Source organism: Podarcis erhardii (genome assembly GCF_964252035.2).
Source record: "Podarcis erhardii genome assembly, chromosome: 4".
NCBI classification, from domain to species: Eukaryota; Metazoa; Chordata; class Lepidosauria; order Squamata; family Lacertidae; genus Podarcis; species Podarcis erhardii.
The window spans coordinates 66,133,230-66,145,443 of NC_138508.1; the positions used below are offsets into that span (position 1 = coordinate 66,133,230).

Genomic DNA, 12,214 nt, shown 5'->3' on the forward strand with positions numbered 1-12,214 from the left:
ACAGTAAGGCCAGAAACTACGCAGAACTTGTCAACAACATGCTGACTGTTTTCAGAAACCTGGGCTGCAACATGAGTGTCAAGATGCACTACCTATTTTCACATATGGACCGGTTTCCTGAGAACCTGGGTTCAATGAGTGACAAGCAGGGGGACATGAAAGAGATGACATGAAATGAAAGAGATGACATCAGGACATGAAAGAGATGGAGACCAGGTATCAGGGTCGCTGGGACGCAGTCATGATGGCTGACTACTGTTGGACTCTGAAGAGAGACCTCCCTGCCGCTGAGCATTCCAGGAGTTCCAAGAAACAGAAGTTCAAGCCCTGAAGTTTGAAAAATGGTGAAGCAACATGCAGTTTAGGTGTATGTACCTTTATCAATGCCCACCATTCAGTTTACAGTAAACCTGACCTGATGGAGAGAAACGGATGCCATTTTCTGATTCAGCAGTGCAAAAATACCCTAAATCAGTTGTAGAAATCTAGACAACTGTCAGGGAACTGCCATCGGAGCCAGAGGGAGAGGGAGGGCTCCAGAGGGATTCCGGAGAGCGTCCCAGGATGGGGAGAAGCAGCCCATCTTCTGGGGGAAGGAAATCAGCGTAGCACCAGTGGAGAAGGGGGGCAGATGGGGGAATCGGCGAGGCGGTCCCATGACTCCTCACCGGGGACCAGCGGGGAGAGCACGGGTCCTCCGCTGCCCACACCCTCCTTGCACAGAAGGCTTCCGCGCAGGGAGAGTAGGCGGAGACTAGGCGTCAAAGAGCTTCTTTGCTGGAAGAAGTTCAAGAAACGCCCACTGACGGATTCTGCCAGTGATTGAGACAGCCACGGGCGAGTGGCTGTCCAGACAGAAAAGGTTCACTCAGGCAACCCAGCCAGGTGTGGCGCCAATTTACGCACGAGCAACCCCTAGAACCATCACAGCAACATTCAAAAAGTAAAAAATTGTTGCCCAATTGTTGGAGGACTCTTTCTAAATCCCGAGTTATTCATGGCTCTTACCTCTGTGAGTTCAGTGACGAGTGCCCCAGCACCAGTGTAATAAAATGGGAAAAGAATAGCTGGCAGGAAGAAGAGGACCACAAGACTTGCAACTCCAAGAACAAAATTATGCCAGACTCCTAAAAAACAGAAGGAGCGTATGTGTTAAGAATGAAAACCCACACTGGCTACCGATGCAACGAACGGCAGATGAAACAGAATCTTAATTTATTAGAACTGGTTTCTAAATTTACGACAGTGACAAACTGTTAAGTGGAGAAGAATAAACCATCCTAGTTATACGTCAAGATGGAAGGGTCACATGTTGCTAGACCACCCTGCACACTATTATTTGGACATAAGAGTCTGTTTAAGAGCTGGATTCGTGTAGCAGCCAAGAGTGTGAGCCAGAAGACTATTGGTTCAACTCTCGCCTCACCCAAGTCACAAATTTTTAGCCTGAGTCCCCATCTGTAATTGAAGAGGGCAACACTATCCTACTTTACAAGATTGTCCATGTAAGTGAGAATTAATATATACATATTACTGCAAAAAAATGAAAACAGATATAAGTAATTGCTAAGTGCTTTATCACTACAGTGGTACCTCAGGTTAAGTACTTAATTCGTTCCGGAGGTCCGTACTTAACCTGAAACTGTTCTTAACCTGAAGCACCACTTTAGCTAATGGGGCCTCCTGCTGCTGCTGTGCCGCTGGAGCACGATTTCTGTTCTCATCCTGAAGCAAAGTTCTTAACCTGAAGCACTATTTCTGGGTTAGTGGAGTCTGTAACCTGAAGCGTATGTAGCCCAAGGTACCGCTGTATTACCAGTTTCAACTGGGCTTGCTTTCAAGTAACTGTGCCAAAATTGCCGTAGCAGAAGTTATATAGAAGCAGTAAGGCTCTACATCAGAGGTGACTAACTTGTGGCCGGCAGGTGTTGCTGGGCTCCAACTCCCATCAGCTCAAGCCAGCACAGCCAATTTTAAGGAATGACGGGAGTTGTGGCCCAAAACATTTACCACCATTCATTTTTAAAAAAAAAAAAAAAACCAGAGAGGTTTACAACAATTATGCACAAAGGTATGCAATAAAAACCAAATTAAAAAGTTAAAATCAGAAATTAGCTACTATGGAAAGATACATTCTTAATCTCCTGACAGAAAAGAAAAGTTTCATCGGGGAAGTTGGCACAGAAGGCACTTGCCGAATCTCTATTGGCAGAGTATTCCACAGGACTGGACATTAACACTAAAGTTTCAGTTTAATGTTATTGTCAAATGAGCCTTGACAGCTCAGGACATGACTAATGACGCTCCTGCAGATGATCTGAAAAGCCAGGGGTTAGCCATCCTGGCTCTATGCAGGGTGGGGTGGAGAGATTGCTCAGTAATTTCTTTTTGCAAATATAGCTCTGCAAAAGAAAAGAAAAAAGCCTTTATGAAGGGGCAAGTCCCCACATCATCACCCCACACCCTGGACGTGAATTGTGAACTGTCAACGCAGCCAAACCCACATACCACTTTGGCATGTCTTTCTTTTTCGCAGAACATTTTGCCTGACCGGAGGTGTAATTCTTATTTCACATTTCAACCAACAAGTTATTGCAGAAGCCAAAAGTAATTAAACCTGATGACAGATGCTTGCTATGCATGTGTTTTTACATCATCCTTGCACTTCAATCCCAGTTTTCATTTCTTCGGATTTCCTTGAGGCTTTGAGTTGCCATGAAGAAAGTAAAACAAACCAGCCTGTTTATAATCGTGTAGCTAAGGGTTTGTCTACATTTCCATTACTAGCTGGCTTTAATAATAATATTCTTCTCCTTAGAGTGTTTTAAATCACATCTGGCTTAAAACTAAATTGGCACATAAATTTAGCCAGAAAGCTAATCCTCTTGCTCGTAAGCAAAATATCCATGAACACTCAAATTAAATGGGTGATTGAGCCATCTTATTTTCCATTTGAAACCATCCCAACACACAATTTTTGCTCTTAACAGTCTGTTTCAATTAGCAAGACAGATTGTATTCCACTATACATCTGCCTGCTTTTCTTAAACAACAACCCATTGCTGGCATGATTGTTCTTGTAGTTCTAAGATGAATGTGTTGTTGACAACTCCAGTACCTTCGATTACAGACCCCGATGTATTAAGCTTGAAGGAGTGTGAGTACACAGCCCAGTCTAGAGATTTATGAGCCCTGAGATCTAGATTTAGTTCCGGCCTCTGCCCACCGAACAGATAATCAGTGGGAGAGAAGAAAGAAAAAACTAGATTTATTTTCAGCCCACCTGGGAGAAGATGGAAGGAACCTGATCAGCACAGCAAGTTACTGCTACGTAGCATCCCCTGATTCACTGTGGAAGTGGGGGCAGGGAAGCTATATATAGGCACATTGCCAATTTGTTGCAGCTTGCATACTCACAGAAAATACTATCTACATCAGATATTTAGGGCTACAGCTTCTTTCATGCTAGAGAATTTGCAGGGCACCTGGTTAGGGAATGCTTATGTACATGCACATCTGCTGTTGGATTAGGCCAGACTCATCGCTTGGCAACACAAACCTCTGCATCTCTGCTCAAGATATTTTTGCACATCTTTCTTTCTTTTTCTTTTTTTAATGCAGTTGTGTTGCCCGCATTTGGGGAAATCACAGGGGGCAGCGTGTGCAATGGATGAGCCTCACCCTGGGAAAACCTCCTTCATGATCAGGTAAGTATTATCTTTGCAAACCTCAGCTCCAAAAAGGCTTTGAACAGCTCCTATAGGCTTATGTGATAACTAAGCAACTCATCCTCCAGCTCTACCAGGCACTTCCAGATTCCATCTGCAACCCCGAAATGTTCTAAGGAACACACAGCACAATTTATGTTATACGTTAACAAAAGGGAAAGTTATTTTACCTGCACAAAATATTCTCAGCTGCTGGATTGGGGAAATGAGTTGCAAGTGGGTGGTGAACAGATCAACAAACGCCCCTGGATAAACAATAAATATAAAGATTCCAAATCCGTTGAATCGAACCTGCTCTCTAAAAGAAAAGGGAATAAAACAAATATACAACACTGAATCAATTATTTATTAAAAAATATTTGTATACTGCCTGTCAGGCAAGGTTTTCCAGGCGGTGTACAGTCATAAGAAATACAAACAAATATGCAATTATGATTAAAATTAGAAAACAATCAGTAGCCAGATAAACATAAAAACCATAGCAGTAAGCAAAAAGCCCAGGAAAACAAAAAGGTCTTCGGCATGCATCAAAATTGTAACAGTTGATGCATTCTGGGAGAGCTGGAGGTGATTCCAGAGTATGGGTGCCACCACTAAATAGGCTCTCTTCCTGGTTGTTGCCATCTGGACACCTGCAAGATGTGCCACATCTTGATTGCAGTGACCCTACAAGTCTCTATGGGAGAAAGTGTTCTCTCAGGTAACCTGGCCCTGAATGCTATAGGGCCTTGTAAGCTAATATTAACAGCTTGAGCCTAGTCCAGCAGCCTGTGTAGTGCTGTGGTCTGAGTGTTGGACTAGAACTTGGGAGAGCAGGGTTCAAATCCTAACTCTGCCATCAAGCTCACTGGATAACCTTGGGCCAGTCACAGTCATTCAGCCTAGCCTAACTCACAGGGTTATTGTGAGGAAAAAAATGTATGCCACCTTGAGTTCCCTGGAGGAAAGGTGGGATAGAAACAAACCAAATAAATTAATAGGCAACCTTCCAGTCCTTACAACAGCCCTGTAAGGTACGTTAGTATTATAATGTTGTACATGAGAAAGTGCAGCTTGCCTAGTAATCTCAAGGCAGAGACAAGTGTTGAAAAAGAGACTTCACAGCTCAGTCTCTGCACCAGCTCTCTGGACAGAGGGTGGATTTTAAGAGAGAAAGGTGGAACAACAACTTTAAATGGTTCAATTAGGTAAATGGGGTGGCAGAAAGAATAAGGAGACTCCTAAGAACCTGAGAGTTAAGAGGTGTGATTGAAGGAGATTAATGAAGGAAGGAGATGATTCATTACTCTGGGCCAGATCCCCTTTTATTAATAGCAGAAGCAATCCCTGGCCTATCAGGCTCACAGCAGGTGCTGAAAGCTGAAAAAGAGAACAGCCAGAAGCTGGCTCTGCAGAGTTTGGGCTGCCATCTTTCCCTGCAGCTGTCCACACAATGACTGGTCTTCTTTCCAATTTACCTCATAAAGCTTCAGGGCCTACTAGGAGCAACTGGGGTTAACTTTACTGAAGGCTTTACACAAGTGTCCCAAGGATGTTTGGAAAAAGGAAGCTTGTGGATATCCACCTCTGAAACTAATTTCAAAGACTGCAGTTCTCCGTCACCTCATCCCCTTGCTGAATCTCATTTCGGATGAGGGGAGGTTAAGTATATGCTCACTATAAGCTCACATGGTATCATATTCACACGTAATTAAATCCTCCAGAAACTTTTCTCATCACAAAGTTAAGAAAAAAGTGGATTGCATTACCGGATAGCAGCCACCCCGTGGCCAACTTCATGTATAACGCCGCTGATAAGGATAGCTGTGAAGAAATAGGACAGCTGGCTGATGGGAAGATTTACACCAGGCACCTGTTTTCACAAGACACAAGAAGATACAGGATAGCAAGCAAGGCAAAGACAGGCCCTTATGTCCCACCTTTCTCTTCAAGGAGCTCAGGGAAGCCTATGTGCAAGTTACCCCACTTTTACCCTCACAAAAATCCTGTGAGATAGGCTATATGGATATATGGTGGGGATAGGACTCAATGTCACTAACTCCAGCCCAGGGCTCCCTGTCCCAATTCCTTAACTTTATCCATTATACCACACTGGTTCTCGTGCTACATAACTGGCTCTGTCTATGTGGAAACTACAGGAAGCCTATAATAATAAACATCCAAGCATTCTCCAGTTAGTTCCTTACCCTAAAACATAATTGTGCCATTCCGAATTTCAAGCCTGCAGAGAAGACTGGGCCCAACAAAATCTACTGTTTTGGCCTACCAGCAAACCTCACAGTGGTTGTTTGAGGCTTGCCAAAAGGATGGTGCTCTCCATCATTTCTGAGCAGGCCTCTCTCATAAAACAGCAAGAATGTGCTTTTCCTCAAGCCAAGTGGTAACTCCACAAGACCACAGAAAATCACGTTTCGTCTGTGAAACATGTCCTGGTAGAAAGCATAGTCAGAAAAAATGTAGCTCCTATTTTATCATTCAGCATTCATTGTTGTGTTGCATACTTGTTGTGATGGCAAATAAGACAACATATGGAGTATATCCTTAATTCCCATGTCTTAGTAACTCCACAAGCAAGCCTACAGTTCTATACATGTCTACCCAGAGGTAAGCCCCACTGGGTTGAATGGCACTTATGCTCATATAGGTACGTATAAGGTGGCATGTACATAAATAAGAATGTACATAAATTATCTGAAAGGGATGCATTTGGACACATAAAGGTAGGGCCTTTACATCAGCTACTCCAAAATTGTGGTACAGTCCTCTCCAGAGGTGCTCTGCTTTGCATCATTGCTAGTACCTTTAATTATTATTTTTTTAAAAGGATTGCCCTTGTTGAATAAAGTGCTCCCCACTCTGGACTACTATTCTTAATTCTGTGTTTGATTCACATTGTATTTTCAGCTATTATAAACCACCTTGGCAAGGTGATCTAGAAACAGTTTTAAGTAAAATTATATATGTATTTTAAAATGCTAGGTTTGGAGACACCCTCTATTGAAAAGGAGATGCCTTATTTGGAGGTATTGGTTTAAGATTACAGTCCAATGCTTAAATTGTAAGTAGAGCAATAAAACTCACCACAACTTGCAGCATTTGATCATTCTGGCCGGCAGGCGCTTCGCTTAGCATCTGAGAGAGTGTCTGCATCAGTGTCTTCCCGAGGAGAATAACAGAACCAAACATAGCAGCTATGCCAAAAAACATTCCCGCACTAAACCTGAAATGAAGGCAGAAATGCTGTCATAATATAATCTCAGTAGTGGACTCCTAAACTGTGATGATGCTTTGTTGGAACTGCCCAAAGACCAATGAGAGCACACTAGTGGGAACTGAAGCCCTGCTGCCATCCTCAACATCAGATGCCAAGACCAATCTGGCAAACCCAACCAGTACATTCATTATTTAGCCACAGGGGTGTGGAATCTTCTTAGCCCAAAGGTCGCATTTCCCGTCTGGGCAAGCTTTTGGGGTGCAGGGTTAGAGTGGACAGAACAACACATGTGAAGTTTTACCTTTCTACACTAATCTAGTTTCTTCACACTCTCTAGCCTCCATCTAGACAAGCAAGAAGCATTATCAGAGTACCAGAACACATTCCAGCCAAGCAAAAACACTCCAGGAAGATGTAAAGCAGAGCTTGTGATGTAAAACAGAGCTCAGAAAGGTGTGTATCCCAAAGACCAGATAGAGGGATTTGCAGGAGTGCATTTTGCCCCCGGGCCTGAGGTGTACCATCCCATTTTACAGGGCAACTGCCTTATCACTCCTAAGTCTTCAATACCAGCAGCATGCATCTATTGCATGTGAAACAAGTCACATACACACATAAAAAGGCTATTCAAGTCTAAAACAAAAGGCTATTCTATTTAGCTATAAAATATTGTGTAAGCAATCAGTCTCAGAATGGTAACTGTTTTTACTAGCAGGATACAAAAGAATTTCCAGTAATTGTCTCATTAAAGCCTGAATTATAGTTCTAAAACAATACCATAGATAAAGAAGTCTGGGCTTCCATCTTCCCCAATTGTAAAACAGGCGGTTGAAGAGCGCCGTCTGCCATCGCATGTGAAACGGAGAGATAGTTAGACCATAGTATGTGAGCCAGTCTTCGTAAGATGTCTTCAGGGAGGAAGATGACTGTAACAGAAGGGGGAAAACAGTGAGACATAGAAGGTATTTCACAGGAATATTTCAGGCATCTCTATTGCACCCTTCACATTTTATTTTGTGCTGAATTGTCCCCCCGCTGTCCATGTTGCATTTGCTAGCTTTGTTTGTACTCTCCCACTCCAAGGATGGGCTGTTCTTTAGGTCAGGTAAAAACAAACAGCAGTTACAGCTGTATACCCTTAGAGCTTATGGACAGACACAGCTGTACAATTTTACACATCATTAGCTTTAGTCTAACGTTGAACCTAAGCCAATGTGGCGGTGTGGGGAGTCACACACAAATATAAATATAGTGTTACACACCTCATCTATGAAACTCACTTCCAAAATTAAAGTTAAAAACATAACTTTTCAAAAAGACAAGACACACTTCTTAAAAGATAGAAAAATCAATAACTGCTAGAGTCCAAGAGTGAACAGCAAATCACAGAATCATTTACTAGAAAGTGCTACTAGTATCACTTATTTTATTTATCTATTACATATATGTATCACATTGTCTTTCAAGGAGTTCATCTTCACAACAACCCTGCACAGTAAATTAGGCCGAGAGCTTAGTGACTGGCTAAGGTCACCCAGTAAGCTTCATGGTTGGGTAGGGATTTGAACTCTGGTCTCCCAGGTCATAGTCCGGCACGCTAACCATTATACCACACTGGCTCTCATGCTGTGTGTGTATACCATCCTATGCAGACATGGAGTACAACATCTGTCTCCCTCTACCTACACACCTAAATCCTCAACATGCATAGGAATCTGTGTGGTCTGTACACTACAAACAAAACAAAATCCAGTGTATATAAACTATGGATAGGCCCCTGTGCAGCTCTGCTTCCTGTGCACAATGGGCGTAAACCATAGCTGTCAACGTTTCCCTTTTTTTAAGGGAAATTTCCTTATTCCGAGTAGGATTCCTCGCAAGAAATGGGAAAAGTTGACAGCTATGGCATAAACAGGGAGCTTGGATACAGACTCCCGACTCCGTGTGAAGAGAGGCATGGTGGGTAAAAATGCAAAAGCACGGTGGACCGCGATTTCATCTGTAGGAAAAGGAGCGTATCCCAAGACTTGAACAATCAGTCTTATTTCTCTTGTGCCTCTATAAGCTGCAAGACAGGCAAGCATTGAACAGGAAAGGCACTGGACAGCTGCACCTGCTGAATTTCTGCCTGGCCTTCTTGCAGCAGTTAAGGGCTCTGTCGCGGAAGAAATGGGAAAAATCCCTCCTATATTCTTACATCGCCTTTCATTTCAGCAACTCCCCCATTACACGCCCCCTAGTGACGGAGCGTTTGCACGGAGGCATTCGAGTGTGTGCGTGCAAAATCTAGACTTTAGATTATGGGAAGGAAGGCGTATTGCAATCGTTCGGGATGCGATTATAGTCCTATATTTGTACCATCCATACAGTTTCCTCTTTCTCTAGCCTTAAGCAAGTTAAGTATCGTTCTACAGTTCCCATAAAAATTCCTTCTCTAGCAACCGAGGCTGGGCAAGCGCCCCTCTCACCTTCAGTGCGGTGTCGGCCAGGTATACGGCACACCAGCCCCCCAGCACGCAAACCACCACCGGCATCGGGATCATGTCAGCAGCAGAAACGACACGAAACCAGCAAAACGAGCCAAGCAAAAAAATTAATCCCTTTACACTCCGGAACGAAGCGTCACACGGAACCACCGCGCACCAAGCACATTTCTTGAGCAGGAGGCTTCCGGGTGCAGCACCCGGAAAACACGTGCCGCGTGCTGAGCATCACATCCCCCTCCTAAGCACGTCTATCAACACTTCGGGTTCCCATTTGCAAGTGGTGGAATTCTCCCTGCGCGAGGGAAGTATGACTAATATACAGTACTGTATATAAAACTAAAAGCAAACTTCCTTCGGGTGCAGCACTTTGCGATAATAGCGCTCTCCTTAAAAAAATAAAAATAAAAGAGTCAACAAAATCTATATAAAGGTTAAAACAAAACAAATTCCTTCCAGTAGCACCTTAAAGACCAACTAAGTCAGTTCTTGGTATGAGCTTTCGTGTGCATGCACACTTCTTCAGATACACTGAAGCCTATATAAAGGTTGATTGTTCTATTCTTTTCATTGCCCTGTTCATACGTTTTGGGATTTTCCCCGGTGGGGCTCTTGAGTTTAAAAGCCGCGTGACGAAAGTAAACTAACAAAGACAAAGGAACAAATCGTCGACTTTTTGTTGCCTCCTCGCCCAGACTATTACAAGCTATGCCTAGATCTATACTGGAGAGTGGACTTAAGGAGCTTGCATGCTTTCCGAGTGTGTCACAGGCAGAAATGTAGCAGGAATAACCGCTCCATTGTCAAAATATAGCGGCGAGGAGGCTAAACCTGTTAAATTTCTACCTGCTGGGCATTTAATCATCATCACCATCCCCCTCAAACTGTGGTGTCAAATAAGCAAAAAAGGGTTTTGCTAGGAGATGATTAGATAAATATTTAAAATCTACAGGTCTAAGGCACATAAATTATTAAAAGGAGGAGCATTTGTCATCTTTAGATCGGCTGATTTTTTATTTTTGCCTGTCGGGACTCGTCGGGGGGCATTTTAAAAGCACAGCAGCTGTCAGACAAAGACAAAAAAACAGTTACTGACTCCTAGCGTCTTTTCTGTTTCTTTAAGATTGGACTCCACGAACCCGAAGTGCAGGTTCCAAACTAACATTTTACCCGGCTTTTGCCCCGGAAACAAAGAGAGACGGCGCCCTCTTGCTGGAGCGCGTGCGCGTGCCTGGATCATGTTGCGAGTTGAGAAATGAATTTGCGGTGGGAGCAAAAGGGAATTACTTATCCATCTGATTTACAATAAAAGAAAGTGACGTTGCTGATTATTATTCTTTTAAGGAAGCACTTCTTTCAAATTTAGCGCTTCCTAGGAATGCCGGAGGTGCGGGGCTCTCCTGAACACGTTCATTTTTAAAGTACAGTAACTTGCCCACGTCAATCAAAAGCAGGGAATCCAATAAAGCCCCCTGTTTTGCGTCCGCCCACCGTTGAACCTGATTTGGCTAGAGGCGGAGCAGCCCGGTTCATTTTCCTGCGCGCTGATTGGTACAGTGTCGGGCCAACCAACAGCTACCCCGATTGCTGTTTCCAATGGATCCTGGGAATCGTAGTTTTGTGACGGTGTCGACAAGGTGGGAGTAGGCTAGGGCCTTGTCCTTGGAACTATATTTCCCAAGAGAAGCCCTGGCGCTCTAGCATATGAGGCCCGGGATTGCTACCCATATGCAACATAACGTTAAAACATGTTTAGTTGGGATAAAGGCCTGCTTTGAACCAGCCTGGTGCAGTGGCTGTGGGGCTGGGCTAGACAAGAATTCCTTGCTCAAATGCCTACTCACTCATGAAACTTACGGTGTCGCCTCCGACACTTGTTAAATAAACTGATAATGCTGTGTTGGGTGAAGGCGCTCCCCGTGTTTAGGATTTCAGCCTTGCAGCGCTGCTCTATGCATATTTACCCAGGAGCAAGATTCTATGGGACTTGCTTCCAGGTAAATGGGCACAGGTTTGCAGTTGCTTCAGCCTTCTGTTTATAAACTACATTCCAGCACGTCACATGCACGTTACCTACCTTATCGTCCCAATAGTGGATTTATGGTCCGTGGGGTGCTGTGCACAGCTCTTTAGGGTGTCCCTGTTCCTTCACCTAATTAAACAAGATTTTGTCAAAATGAGATGATGTTAACCCTGTTTCTGCCTTTGTACTGTGCTCCCCTCACCTCCCCAAACAATTTGGGATCTAGCCCTGCTGTGGGCCAGACAGGAAGAAAGGGTGGTGATCATGGATGCCTCTGAACTGAGTGCTTCCCACCTCCAGCCCCCCTCCCCCCCAAAAAACTACAATTGGATTAATCAGGAAAAAGCGTTGTAGAATGGCCTTACTGCTTCCCCCATCCTCAGCATCTTCCAAAAATCCAAAGAGGTTGCAACCATCCTACTTTTTCCTCTCCTCTCTAATATTGTCCCACAGCAGCTGCCCAGGTAAACCCTTCCTTCAGCAATTAAGGGGAGGAGTTAGCATCATAGCCAGCTGGAGTTGAAAGTGGATGGGGCCCTTTCAACTTCACAAGTGCTCTGTGTTGCAGAGTTAGAAGAAACATTATTATAGGCCCTTTGCCTCTGTCAGGTTGGTGACCCACATTTAGGTTGCCTGCACATTATGCTTCATAACTTTCTGTCTAGAAGAGCAAAAGACTTACTTAAAAAAAAAAGAAAGCTCAGTGCCTTTTGGCTCTGCTGGCATAAGCCCTGGTACAATTTCTACAATTTCACCATTATAAATG

The 12,214-nt window shown here is 43.8% G+C and overlaps 1 protein-coding gene across 3 annotated transcripts in view; it reads right to left on the reverse strand.

Annotated features, from left to right (window-relative positions):
* MBTPS2 (membrane bound transcription factor peptidase, site 2) overlaps positions 1 to 12,214 on the reverse strand; it is a 32,268-nt gene that overhangs the window by 12,216 nt on the left and 7,838 nt on the right. Inside the window, exons 2-7 of one of the 3 annotated variants that reach the window (XM_081859120.1) lie at positions 11,503 to 11,577; positions 7,720 to 7,868; positions 6,810 to 6,948; positions 5,477 to 5,580; positions 3,899 to 4,026; positions 1,009 to 1,127 (exon numbers count right to left, since the gene is read on the reverse strand). In XM_081859120.1, the coding sequence (XP_081715246.1) occupies positions 1,009 to 1,127; positions 3,899 to 4,026; positions 5,477 to 5,580; positions 6,810 to 6,948; positions 7,720 to 7,796 (567 nt within the window). In that variant the 5' untranslated portion in view covers positions 7,797 to 7,868; positions 11,503 to 11,577. Of the gene's footprint in view, positions 1 to 1,008; positions 1,128 to 3,898; positions 4,027 to 5,476; positions 5,581 to 6,809; positions 6,949 to 7,719; positions 7,869 to 9,055; positions 9,160 to 9,410; positions 9,721 to 11,502; positions 11,578 to 12,214 lie in introns of those variants that run through there. The other 2 variants (XM_081859118.1, XM_081859119.1) reach the window with 2 other exon arrangements.